At 48.0% G+C, this 12,340-nt stretch overlaps 2 protein-coding genes across 2 annotated transcripts; one reads left to right on the forward strand and one right to left on the reverse strand.

Moving 5' to 3' along the window:
* Nucleotides 1-564: 564 nt before the first annotated feature.
* N7473_013228 (glycoside hydrolase family 71 protein) lies at nucleotides 565-2,319 on the forward strand (the record flags this gene model as incomplete). Its single annotated transcript, XM_057159167.1, has 5 exons — nucleotides 565-684; nucleotides 744-1,275; nucleotides 1,325-1,550; nucleotides 1,597-2,054; nucleotides 2,117-2,319. The coding sequence occupies 5 exons, from the start codon at nucleotides 565-567 to the stop codon at nucleotides 2,317-2,319; spliced, it is 1,539 nt and encodes a 512-aa protein (XP_057002217.1).
* Nucleotides 2,320-4,852: 2,533 nt separating this feature from the next.
* N7473_013229 (uncharacterized protein) lies at nucleotides 4,853-6,293 on the reverse strand (the record flags this gene model as incomplete). The annotated part of the gene is made up of 3 exons (XM_057159168.1): nucleotides 4,853-5,145; nucleotides 5,206-5,238; nucleotides 5,307-6,293. 3 exons carry the CDS (start codon nucleotides 6,291-6,293, stop codon nucleotides 5,095-5,097), a joined length of 1,071 nt encoding a protein of 356 aa, XP_057002218.1. The 3' UTR covers nucleotides 4,853-5,094.
* Between the last annotated feature and the right edge of the window lie 6,047 nt (nucleotides 6,294-12,340).

Below are 12,340 nucleotides of genomic sequence, written 5' to 3' on the forward strand. Positions count from 1 at the left end.
CACCCTTTGACAAATAATGAATTACATTGTCATTTGTGAACCTGCACTGACGGATTCCTGTGCATGTGCACTGCAATTTGGATACGCAATCCTCCTCCCACCCGAAACCATTTGCTGATATCACGCGACTGTCTCTTCGTAAACGACTGCGCAAAGACATGTAATGGTGGAGGTGCTTCACCTATGCTGAATCGGCCGTTTGTTTTCTTCCCGAGTCTACCAGCACTGTTCGCCGCATTTTGTATCAACCCTTGCTAGAACTACTAGGGTACCTGTCCCTGCAGGGGCCAGATTGTGCCGTAATGCGGGAAGCGTAGTTCGCTGTGGGGCGCGGCCTACTGTAGAATTGCCTATTTGCTGTCTAGGGAATGGCGAAAACGCTACTATGGGCGGAAATGGGGCCCAATGAAATCCCTCCATGCTTGCACGAAAATAAAGACACTTAAGGGTATATAGTGTTGACCGAGCAAAACCACGGAGGGAAACTATTCAAGACGGTTGCGGATTCAGAATTCACGCCCGATGTGCTCATAGGGCCAACAAAGCAACAGTCATTTGGTTGAGATGCATCTAAATACCCTTTGGGGAGCATTGTGCTCCCTCACCTTACTCGTTCATGCTTCCCACGGTTCATTCAACAAGGCCAGGCAATCCACTGATCGGCTGGTCTTCACACATTTTATCGTACTGTAATTCCTCGACCCTACGATCGGACCGTCGAGGATGTCTAACGATCAACATAGATCGGACTCACCAGCAGCCGCAACTCGGTTGCGGATTACGACGATGACATGAAACGTGCCAAATCCCTCGGTATTGATGCTTTTGCCCTGAACATTGGTGTTGATCCCGACACGGACCGGCAGCTGGACCTAGCCTACCAGTCTGCGGCCAATAATGGCATGAAGGTGTTCATTTCCTTCGACTTCAATTGGTACAACACTGAGCAGGGATACCAGCTGGGCCAGAAGATTGCGCAGTACGCCAGCCTGCCCGCGCAGCTGAAGGTCGACGGCAAGGTCTTTGTCTCTTCATTCGCTGGCGATGGCCTGGATATCAACGTGATGCGCTCCGCTGCCGGTCAGCCCGTCTTCTTTGCCCCCAACTTTCATCCCGAGATGGGCACCAACATGGATGGTGTGGACGGTCTGCTCAACTGGATGGCGTGGCCCAATGATGGCAATAATAAAGCTCCGAAGCCGGGGCGTAACGTGAGTGTTGAGCAGGGCGATGAGGCGTACATCAAGGCCCTCGATGGAAAGGCCTACATCGCTCGTAAGACCACGGACATATCTCCAGCCAGAAGTACTTCTAACCTGTCTAGCGGTCTCGCCCTGGTTCTTCACCCATTTTGGCTCCGAGGTCCCGTACAGCAAGAACTGGGTCTTCCCGGGCGACTTGCTCTGGTACGATCGCTGGAAGCGGATCCTCGCCATGGGGCCGCGGTTCATTGAAATTGTCACCTGGAATGACTACGGCGAGTCTCACTATATTGGTCCTCTCAGCTCTTCTCACGCAGATGATGGCGCATCTAAATGGGTAAATGACATGTACGTTCCTCTTGCATTGTATCTCTGTTCACCCTAACATACATAGGCCTCACGATGGGTGGATGGACATGGCCAAGCCATTCATTGCCGCATACAAGGATGGCGCTACTTCAGTTGATAGCTATATCACTGAGGATTTGCTCGTCTATTGGTATAGACCTGCGCCTCGGGGCGTCAACTGCGATATGACCGATACCTGCATGATCCCGGCCAACAACGGAAGCGGCAATTACTTCTACGGCCGTCCAGATGGCTGGGAGACCATGGAAGACGCGATCTTTATCGTCACAACTCTCACTGAACCCGCCACTGTCACAGTCAATACTGGCGGTAATGTCCATGTCTTTGATGCGCCAGCCGGAGCAAGTGCCTTTACTGTTCCCATGGGCGCCGGATCGCAGGCATTCTCAATCAGCCGGAATGGCCAAGTTCTCCAATCTGGTGTCAGTCTGCTACCGATTATTGATGGCTGTGTCTGCGGGCTTTACAACTTCAACTCTTACGGTATGCATCTACCACTTCTCCCTAGAGCCCGTGTATCTGCGGATTTCTCTGACCATCCATAGTCGGGACGCTTCCGTCAAGGCCAATTGACTCCCTTCGGAGTGCTGGCCTCAGCAGTCTGACCCCAGGTCTTCACGCTCAGACCTGCGCGCCGACTCCCTCGCTCGGTACAAACACTCCGATTCCACCGCCCGGGTGGGGTGACACTCCTACGACGACTATACATAGAGCCTCTACGTGGTCCACCACGATAGGGTCAGCGTAGGTGAAATCATCCAATCCTCCATCACCCGGCAGTATCATATGAACAATTATTTCACGCAGCCAACAATGTTTCTTGCGGTATTGTTATGTGGGAGGAGTATGAGCGAATGACAGCACAGCATGGTGGTTTGAGCCCTGAGGCGGGGGCTATTCTTAGACAGAACATGACCGTACAGTTTTTAGTTTTTTTACCTGTGGAGGTCCGGAACATATCTAGACTAAATTTGCGAACACGAAAGTAGACATATTCTTAGTGTAATCAAGGTAAGCAATAGCTAAGTTAGAGACTCCATATCCTAAAGAGGACCTCGCATCTGCTACACACTATTTGCATTTCATTACGAGCGTGGATGCGATAATTTAACACCTTCCATAGCAAGGTTCTTAACGAATCTCGGCGTCCCGTCAAACTCTGAGCCGCTTGGTCCGTATTTGCCAAATCTCCCGGTCGGGATTAGACGCCAGATCCGACAATGTTTGCCCAGGGCCAGTATCAAATTTGGACACCTGGCTTTGCGGACCAAATCTGCATACGCCATTACTCAACCAAGTCATCTGTTCGCTGCAAATAAGGCATTCGGCCGTTCTTGACCTCATTAGAATTACCCGAGTCGTAGAATATAAAAAGTATACCAGTACCACTATGACCCTATCGCTGAACAGGTTTCACGGTTCATAGTGATGATGTGGCTCTCACCCAGCGTCTTCAGCCTTCTATTACTTGTGCCAAGCGAAACGCTCGCATCAGCTGGATCGTGGATGTTTCATAATCATTGCAATTTCGCCATCCATTACATGACTACTCTAGGGACCAACACGCCAATAAATTTGCTGACACCTAACCAAATAGTCTCAATAGAATTTCAGAACAAAGAAGACGGAAGTGGGATGTCGGTGAAAATGGCCAAAAACGATACTGATCTTGAACATGGTACAGATCAGGTGCAGTGGGAGAGCACATTAAGTCTAATCGACGGCAAAGTTTATTGGGACATATCGAGAGTGAACGATCCGAGTCACATATGGGTGCCATACGACTATTTCGCAGTACCGAGGAATTATCCTGGATGTAAAAGGCGAATCTGTTTTGCCGGAGAATACCGATGCAAGGATGAATATGTCTTTCCCAAGGACGATTACGCCACCACAGCTTGTGAAATGGACGCCATCATCGAAGTGCATCTTTGTGCTACGCCCCGTGGCATTTCTTCCAGATATCCATACAGCATTTCCTCCACATCCTCCCTCAGTCCTTCCTCTTATGCAAGATTAAATGGCTAACCCAGAACGCAGATGTATTCCGACTCGCGAAAAATATAGAAAACATCATGGAACGACACAGGAAATGGAATTTAGTAAGTGATCCGGTCTTGCTTAACTTTCGTTGAATGGTTGATAATTTATCGAAAAATACTTTCCAACTGCGACTGATCATATCACGCCCTGCAGTGTGCTAATAATGGTGCTATGGTTGAGGATCTGGTGGGTCAAGCTATGTTGGCCTGCTGCTCCAAAAATAACAGCTGACGTGTGTCTTTGGAAATTCGAGGATCATTTTTACGAGCTGCGCGTGGGGCCGGCGTCAACTTCCTCCTGGTCCTCGGTTACGTAGCCAAGAGGTAAGAGCACTGTCCTTCTGAATAAAGAATCACATATGAGCAAGCGACGGTAAGTCCGAGCCTGCCTTTGGAAGCAAGAGACAAAAAAGGAGGGAAAATTCTGAGGGCGCACATTATTTCGTTGCCCCCAAGTTGAGACGCCTTCCTGGGTGTCATTAAGCACCGATATCGCAGAAACTGGCCGCATACTTGGATAGGTCGAGAAAGTTTGTTAGCTTAGGCAATTACCCACTGAATCAGCTAGAACTCGGTCGCTTCTAGATCCAACTGACCTTACATTAGATATTCAAATATTGTACATATGCCAGCGCGCCACCTTAAAGAATGGTTGCCCAATGTGGCAGGTTGGACGACCAGTCACGGGAATTGGAGATGTTGATCTTCTACTTTGCTCTTCCAAGTTCGCAGGATCGTCCCGATCTAAGTCGCGCTGTTCGGTCAGGTTGTCTGCCGACTAGAGGAGAACCCTCTTGCGTCCGACTCTCATCTGCTCCAGAGCTTTATACCTTCGCTCTATCAGGAATCATCAATTGGACAGGGTTTATTTTTTAAGGTGACTCTATGAAGGTGGTCTTATAAGTCCTTGGAACCCTACATTAGCCCGGCCGGTCAGAGCTGCTCTTTCCGAAGAAGGATACTCGCGGTTAGCGGAGGAGGTGCTGGGAGAAGAATTTGATGCTTGTGGTCCAGAAATCGGTGAAAATATAATTCCAAGATGCTCCGCTAGTTTACCAGTGTAGATATTGAGAAAGATTCTGAAAGACTTCGTCTTTCTGGTTCGTCCATGGCACATGCTTGATTTGTGAAATATGCCACTGTTCCGCAATTCCAAGTTAAAGTTGTCTAAGGGGTAGGCACAGCTAATCTCAACTTTGTGACAGCCGTAAAATAGACGAGAATTTCAGTAATTATTCTGTTCCTTGAAGAAAACCGCTGCGTCTTGCCTTAATGTGACAAATAATACACCTCTGGGTCATAAAATAAAGCAATGGCTCCGAAAGAACGTCGTGCTATTTTCCTCGGCCGCTTCCTTCTGGAATGTAATTCGATCAAAATATCCACGTTGAGGATGCCGCGTTTCAATATGTAGGTATTATTGCGCGAAAAGACTAGGCCAGCAAGAATGAGGTGGGCCGACCCTGTCAGAGGCATGACCATTAGGTCGCCAAAGGCAGCATACCTAGGTTCAGGCGTGGGTATGCATGTGTCTATATGACAAGTCAGATAAATAGTTCTTGATGGTGATATCACTTGAGGAATGGGCTTACCTCCCGAGGTGGCTCGGATCTCTGAAGGACTGTCTGCAAGACGGAAAAGGACATAAGTGACAGACTCGAGGATAGGGCTCGTTCCCCTTCCTTCCCCTTACCGCTTTTCGTCGTACGGGAGCACCAGGGCGAGGCCTTAGTAGTTGCGAGCTATGTTGAAAGTTTTCTTCATCACCGTTCGCCTCCGAAACCTTCACCACATCACGGGTGGGCATTCTCAGCAACAGCTGTGCAGGATCAATGAGCCCGGAAGCATGTTGAGACAGATCCCTATGAGGTTCACCTTTCTGCACCACAACGTTGGTAGCCAGGTTGTTAGGTGAGAATGCAGTCAATAACCTAGAGTCCACGTGCTGAGAGACGCCTGGGTGGGTGGGCAATATCCTCGCATTTTCTTGATCCTGAGAAGTTAATCCATCAGCGGTGGTCGATGATGGGCAGCCTCCATTGCTTTCAAGTCGGAACGGCCCCTCCCGGCCAATCTCGCATCTAACCTTGCAGTCATTGAATAAGAAGCAGAGCACGCGAAAGCAGATAAAGAAATCAACTGGACCAACACGACTATCCGTCTCGCTTTGTGGCCTATTAAACGACACATGATCATAATGGAATGAACCATTTTCCAGCGGAATCTGGAGAGTGTGCTCGGTTTGTTCAGTCCCATTTTCACAGCCAGTATTCACATAGACAGAGTTTGTAGCCGAAACTTCAAGAACACTTGACAAAACGACAGGTCCTTCCAATCGACGGGCGATCCCATCCATCACTAATGTATCCAGCAGGTATGGCCCTCTCGGCACCTGAATTTCTCCCTTGACGGTAAAATGACGGTTCCAATTGACGCGAGAAGAGTCAGTTGGCTTTATGGCGGCGCTTTGCAGTTGGTATGATACAGAGACTGAAGGCGGGAGAAGGAGGCTCTTGCGAGGCTCCGGAGGCTGCAGAGGGCGCAGCTTTCTATTCATGCTCCTGACTCTGTCGGCGCTAGTCACTTGGTCGGTAGATAAAGTCTTGAAGTTTGCGTGGACTGGTCTGGGATATGGCTGCTGCTCATGATCACTAGAGCAGAGCTTGCTTTTTGGATCCATGAGGCTGTATGAGGAATATTCAACTAGAAAGTCTTTTGAGGACAATAATAATCAGAGTTTGTCAACTGTCAGCGCTATTACAGATTTGGATTCTCACCTTGCCGTATTGGCAAAAATGGGCTTCAAGTAGACGGGAAGCCCCGAGATTACGGACTCACTTGGGGTATCGTCAAAGCTCCAGCGCGCATCAAAACAGATGATAGTGAAAAGAAGATTAAGGGTCGTTCCAGGTTCGAGAAAACGTCAGTTTTTGAATGCAATGTAAGCCAATAATCAGAAGCGGATCCGAAGCGAAACAAGTACACCGACAAGACTCCCAACAGGGGTAGCTCCATGCACGTGATATCAATAAGCAAGTACCAGAGGGTGTCGTTGCTTCATCAATCTAGGCTGGCCATAAGGCCCAGGTAGTATAGATTCATCCTGACGACCTTTTGACTGTGGTTCACACATGATGAATGCTTTAAGCGGTTACCATTCCTTAGTCAAAGATTTCCGGTATAGTTTGATGAGATGGTAGAAAGCATTACGCTTCAAGTGGCCAATTGCTGCTCGAAATTTGGTATCTGTAGAGTTTTTAAAGATGTTCCATCACCTGCTACCCTTGACTAAGCCGTGCATCTCAAAGCCCCCTGACTCGATGGTCCTGAAGCAAGGCGTGAAAGTGACGTCCTGGTCAGGTAAAGCAACCCAGCGGACGATTTGGCTCCGACTCGAATTTCGCGAGGTTATTTGTGGGCATTATCTCAGTCGATACCCGCTCAAAGTAACAAAAGGGCAGGTAATCCCAGCCCCAGCATACCTTGCATTGTCGGAATCTGAAGAAGACACACATGTGTACTGTGCTCACTTCAGACCTGTGCAAGGCATCGTTCCTCTGTTACACATGCATAGATAAAGCTAACGTTCGTGTTCAAAGGAAATGACTCATTCATTTAGCTTGGCCTGGTGGCGTCTTCCCTCTCTTGTAACTAATATCGGACAAATCTACCAAATGAATATCAGAAATCCGCAGCATTGGCGACCTGGAAGGCGAAGACCCCGTTGACAGAAGTCGGAGTTCAAATTGTGATGGCGACAAGAAACACTCTATAGTCAGATCATGGTTGTATTCAACAAGAGTCTTCCGCCGTAGAGCTAGCCCATTCCTCGACAATTTCCTGTGAGACGCATTGTCTTCCACCTCAATTTTGGACACCTGGTCGCCTCATCCATCAGCCAAAAATGACGCAGAGCTCCCCTTAAGATATGCCATCATTCAAGTGGATCGCGGTCAATGGGTACGCATGCCGGGAATGAAAATTGATTCCTACTGAGACTGAGCTTGATGCAGGGCCACCACCTAAACCCATCTGTGGTTTCCCAGCAGAACCGGTCGTTCAAGTCTTTGTCCATAGCTATCTTTCTGGCGAAAGCAGATCAAAGCGGATCTCATATTCTGATCGGTATATTTTCATACGAAATGCACAGCTTGCCTGGTGGTATACATGGTTGACGACGTCCCTGGAACGATGAGTATACGCGGGTCCTACCATTACCCAACTTGAAGAACTTCACCAAAAGCGAAGGCAATAGGGTATAAAACTGGGTATATCACAAGCCAGGCTGCCACAAGTAAATACTCAGTTCTCAGGCGGGGGCACATTAAAACTTCTTCGTAACCCAGCTTGCTCAACACAATTCCCTCGATCGAGAGAATACTGACGTGATGAATGGGCTAGATACCAAAAAATAGTAGTCTGCTAAGGACGGGAGGCAAACACTTGCTTCAAAGGCTAGCTAAAAGATGATATGAAACGTGCGAAAAGGCAAGCGTCGTTCTATGATAGTAAAATTTAGGAAAGCTCCGATAATCCAAGCCATCTCAACATGCAGCAGAACCCATGGCCCTCGGAACATGTGTCGTGCCGGATTGCTGCAAGTGGGACTCTATGTAGCGCCGGCACTCAGCAGTGACAACCGAAGAAATGTACAGCAGTGCACGATAAAAGCAAGCGGGATCCCGAATTCTTCAAAGTGCATTCCTACTTACGTTAGCCACCCCACATGGTACTATCATCAAGCATGTTACCAAATGGCATCCGCCCCGGTCTTAGAGTTACGCCCCAGGAGAAACAAAAGCTGCAGCGGCACCTCAATCACTACCGGCGAAGCAGAGCACTCAGCTCTTCTCTCGATCGAAAAGATGCCGAAATGGCTCTAAACCAATGAGGGAGTTCTCAACTGGTATCGACCCATCTCAGGTTCAGCGCTCCGCTCGTTCTTGAGTTTGTTGTATATCCACAAGGAGACAGTCAACATCTATTCCCACCTTATCCCGGCTGTCTCCTTCCTCCTTGGTGAGCGATATCTCCAGCAGTACCTTGGAAGCAGATACATCGGGGTTACAGGTGCCGATGGCATTGCCTTCTCTATCTTCATGTGGACAGCCGTTACGTGCCTATCCTTGTCGGCGGCGTACCACACTCTGATGAACCACTCTCAACACCTGGAACATGTCTGCCTGCGATTTGACATGCTGGGTATAGTGATATTCATCATGGGTGACCTAACCTTGGGCATATACCTGTTGTTCTGGTGTGAACCTCTGCCACGCAATATCTACTGGTCTATGGTGAGTTGATCTCCTCTGCACAGTTTCCTTTTCGCTTCTTAGACTGGCATTGGATCTAAGTCCCTTCTTTCCTCCGTCAATACAATGGAGACTTGGGGATGTTAACCATCTTCATGACAACACGTCCCAAATTCCAGGGCCCAAAGTATCGCCTCTTACGAGCATTGATAGTCATGGCGACTGGCTTATCTGGTGTGGCGCCCTTGACTCACGGACTCACCATGTTCGGCATGTCGCAGATGATGAGAAAGGCTTTGCCTTATACTTTGGCAAAAGCAGGCTTTCTTCTATTGGGAACTTTGTTTTATGCAGTAAGTCTCCCAATTTCATTCACAACACAAAGATCGACCTTAATATATGTGGCTCTGAAGACCAGATTCCCTGAAAGTCGGTATCCCGGCCAATTTGACCTACTGGGCTCCCATTCAATTTTTCACTTACTAGTAGTATGTGCCGCCGTGGTCCAGTTGATGGGGTACCTGGATGCCTTCGACTTTGCGCAGGTAAATCTTGCCTGTTCGTCTTTCTAATAATCGTTTTTCAAGATAATATATCTGCAAATATCCCCAGCATTCGCGATCGTGAGCAAATTCACGCATAATACGAGCAACACTAGCGCAAGGTTACAAAGCTGCTATGTGCAGCTTGTCTCCGCCTGCCTATGACCAAAACAAGTAGTCTAAACTTATTTTCGTTGCTTCTTTTTATAAAAGGATTCTCGTTTCAAAGTTTGTGCGATCCCTCGCTCTGGGTCTAATAGGCAAATGAGGTCTTTTAAGTCCAGGAGGACACAGGATAATGATTTTAAGCACTCATCACCCGGCGAATTCACCCTCTGAGTGCAGATAAACCTATATTGACACGATAGACGTGGATCGGGACCTGTGGATACACGACGTGCCCATTTCGGGCAAAAGGCATAAGTTTCTAGTTACTTAATGGCAAGTTCTATCAATCCTTCCATGCAGATATTGAGTACTTTTGAAACAGGTCAGAGGGCAATATTTTGTAGGATGTTGCTATTAAGATAGTGTTTGTCTATCTGTCTACGAGACGTGACGGTCTGCTGAGCAAGATACATCACCGGGGCGTGAGGCTATTAATAGTGGTGACTGAAGACAATGGAAAGGGCTTTATTATTGGAATACTGAATTGGAAATGGTAGTACAATTTATGGGCCAAGGGTTAATTGTATTAATTCTGACAGCAAAATACTAATGGCAGGAAAGCAATACATTTATTTGACATTCATTTCCATTGGCGGCGTCGTGGTCGGAAGAAGTGGTCAGCCAAAGGATAAATAACATCCCTTGATTTGAATTGGGTGTGAGTGGTTTTCAGCGGTTTCTGTATCTTGACTGGTGTCCTAATTTGATCGCTTCCAAATCGATACAAAAGCAAGCCCTGTGGCAAGGGGGCTGGGCTTACACGAATTTTGTTAGTCTATCTGGCACATGTCATACCCTGCAAGACCGTCAAAGACCGTGAAAATTCCTTCTAATGCTATTCATCAAGGTAATACAGGGCATGCAGAACCTAAATCCAATTTTCATCATGAAATTCCCTTGGCGCCTACATTCACCGTTGGCCGTTCTCCAAATGTAGATCGTCTGACACGATCGTTGGAAGGTTTTGTATCACCAAAGCTATCGCCAGTTACAAGCAGTATCTGGGAAAATAAAAAGTCACCTACCGCAACTACTGCTCCCATAACTACTCCAGTGTTGCATGTATCTAGCCCATCAGATGAAATTCCCCCTTCAACTTCGAGTAGTCGATGGACTGGATTACGGGTCGCATCGGCTCTATTGCCACTGCCGAATACTATCCGTCCACAATCAACTAGCTCCCAGTTAATGAGGTTGGAAATACCTAGCATTCAGTATGCATTGCCAACGGAACATGAAAGTCACCAGGGGAAGCAGCCGACCACATTGGCAGGGCTATCACAGGGCGCAAAATCGATCATATTGCCTTCGGCCGCCTTGGGAAAGGTCCAACCAGTTTCGTCGGTCACACAACTCAACTCCCAGAACAGAACGTCACAAGTAGCAGAAGTAAAGGCTTCCGCTTCCCCTTATCAATCTAGTGTCACCATCAATCCTACTGTCAACCTGGTACCACAGGGGACTGGTGTTCTGATATCATCGGACTTGCAACCGACAGGTGAGCTCGTTTCAAGCTATCCTCGCAGCCTTGTGGATGCATTCCTGAGTTTTGAGGCTTACCACCGCAGATGATCCTTCTGTCAGGTATACGATAACCACGGGAAGCCTACATGATGGTACACCAACCAATCCAGTGCATCCGGAAACTAGTATTCAAACAGCAACAGCGAGCTTCCTGGTGGATGCGGGATCTGGAATGTCACAAAAGACTGGCTCCGCCACTCTTAAGGTCGTGAGCGGAAGCGTTGTCGCTGGTCTGGTCACGCTAGGGGGCCTGTTCCTCCTCTTGCGATGTTTGATCATAAGGAGGCAGGCAAGTGCCATCCATAGTCAGCACGCCTCGATCCCCGACAGAACAAGCATGATGGCCCGCGAGTACAGAGACCTCATTGGACACCATTATACGGTCGGATACAGATCTTCCCAGCAGACAGCTTTCTAAGTAGCCACGGGGTAGATGTGGGATCTCCGACGTGGAAAATTTGTGGTCAATGATACTCATCCTAATATGTTCTCTACCTTTTGGTCGGACAGAGCTTCAGAAGGGAGAAAAAAAATATTTACAAAAGCTAGAGATACACAGAGCATTTGACATGTTGGCGGTGTGAAAATGATGTAATATCTTCGAATACATTTGGTAATGCTCAAGTACATCTCCACAATGCCGAATGAGCGATTCCACTTCGCACAAGAAGCAGACAATACAAATTGTTGAAAGACCTCTGGGCTGAAATCGACAGATACCCTTCAATTCCTCTACATACGAAATCTAGTACTGCAGTGGCGACACAGCCACCAACCGGGAAGTGAAGCTTTTATGTTATGGAAAAATTGGGGAAGTCGTCGCACTACGGGAAGAATGTCAAGTGGACTAGGCACGTATCAAGCACAAATGGTTTCAGTTCCAGAAGTCTGAACATTTTAATGGAAATGCCTTTGACAGCAAGGATGCTACAAGGCCGCCCATTATTGCCTTCCATATTGGTGCCCAGAGCAACACTCTTTCGGGCCTTTGCCACAGGTCAAGCTGATAGGCAAGGCGCAACAGTAAGATTTGTCCCGTGATTGCTACTTTGATTGCCACCTGATAGCGTCGGGCCTTCGTAGGGCGTCAGGCGGTAGGCTCGCTCCTCGCTAGTTACAATACTGTAAGGACCGTACTTACTACATTGTGTAATCAGAATAGAACTTGTCTGGCGATGCGTCTTGATCCACTGCCGGCCTTCCTTTTGGTCTCCGGGCTAGTTAAATTTCAAAAACTTGTG

Source organism: Penicillium subrubescens (assembly GCF_028828155.1).
Source record: "Penicillium subrubescens strain IBT 31985 chromosome Unknown utg000013l_segment0_segment0, whole genome shotgun sequence".
NCBI lineage: Eukaryota > Fungi > Ascomycota > Eurotiomycetes > Eurotiales > Aspergillaceae > Penicillium > Penicillium subrubescens.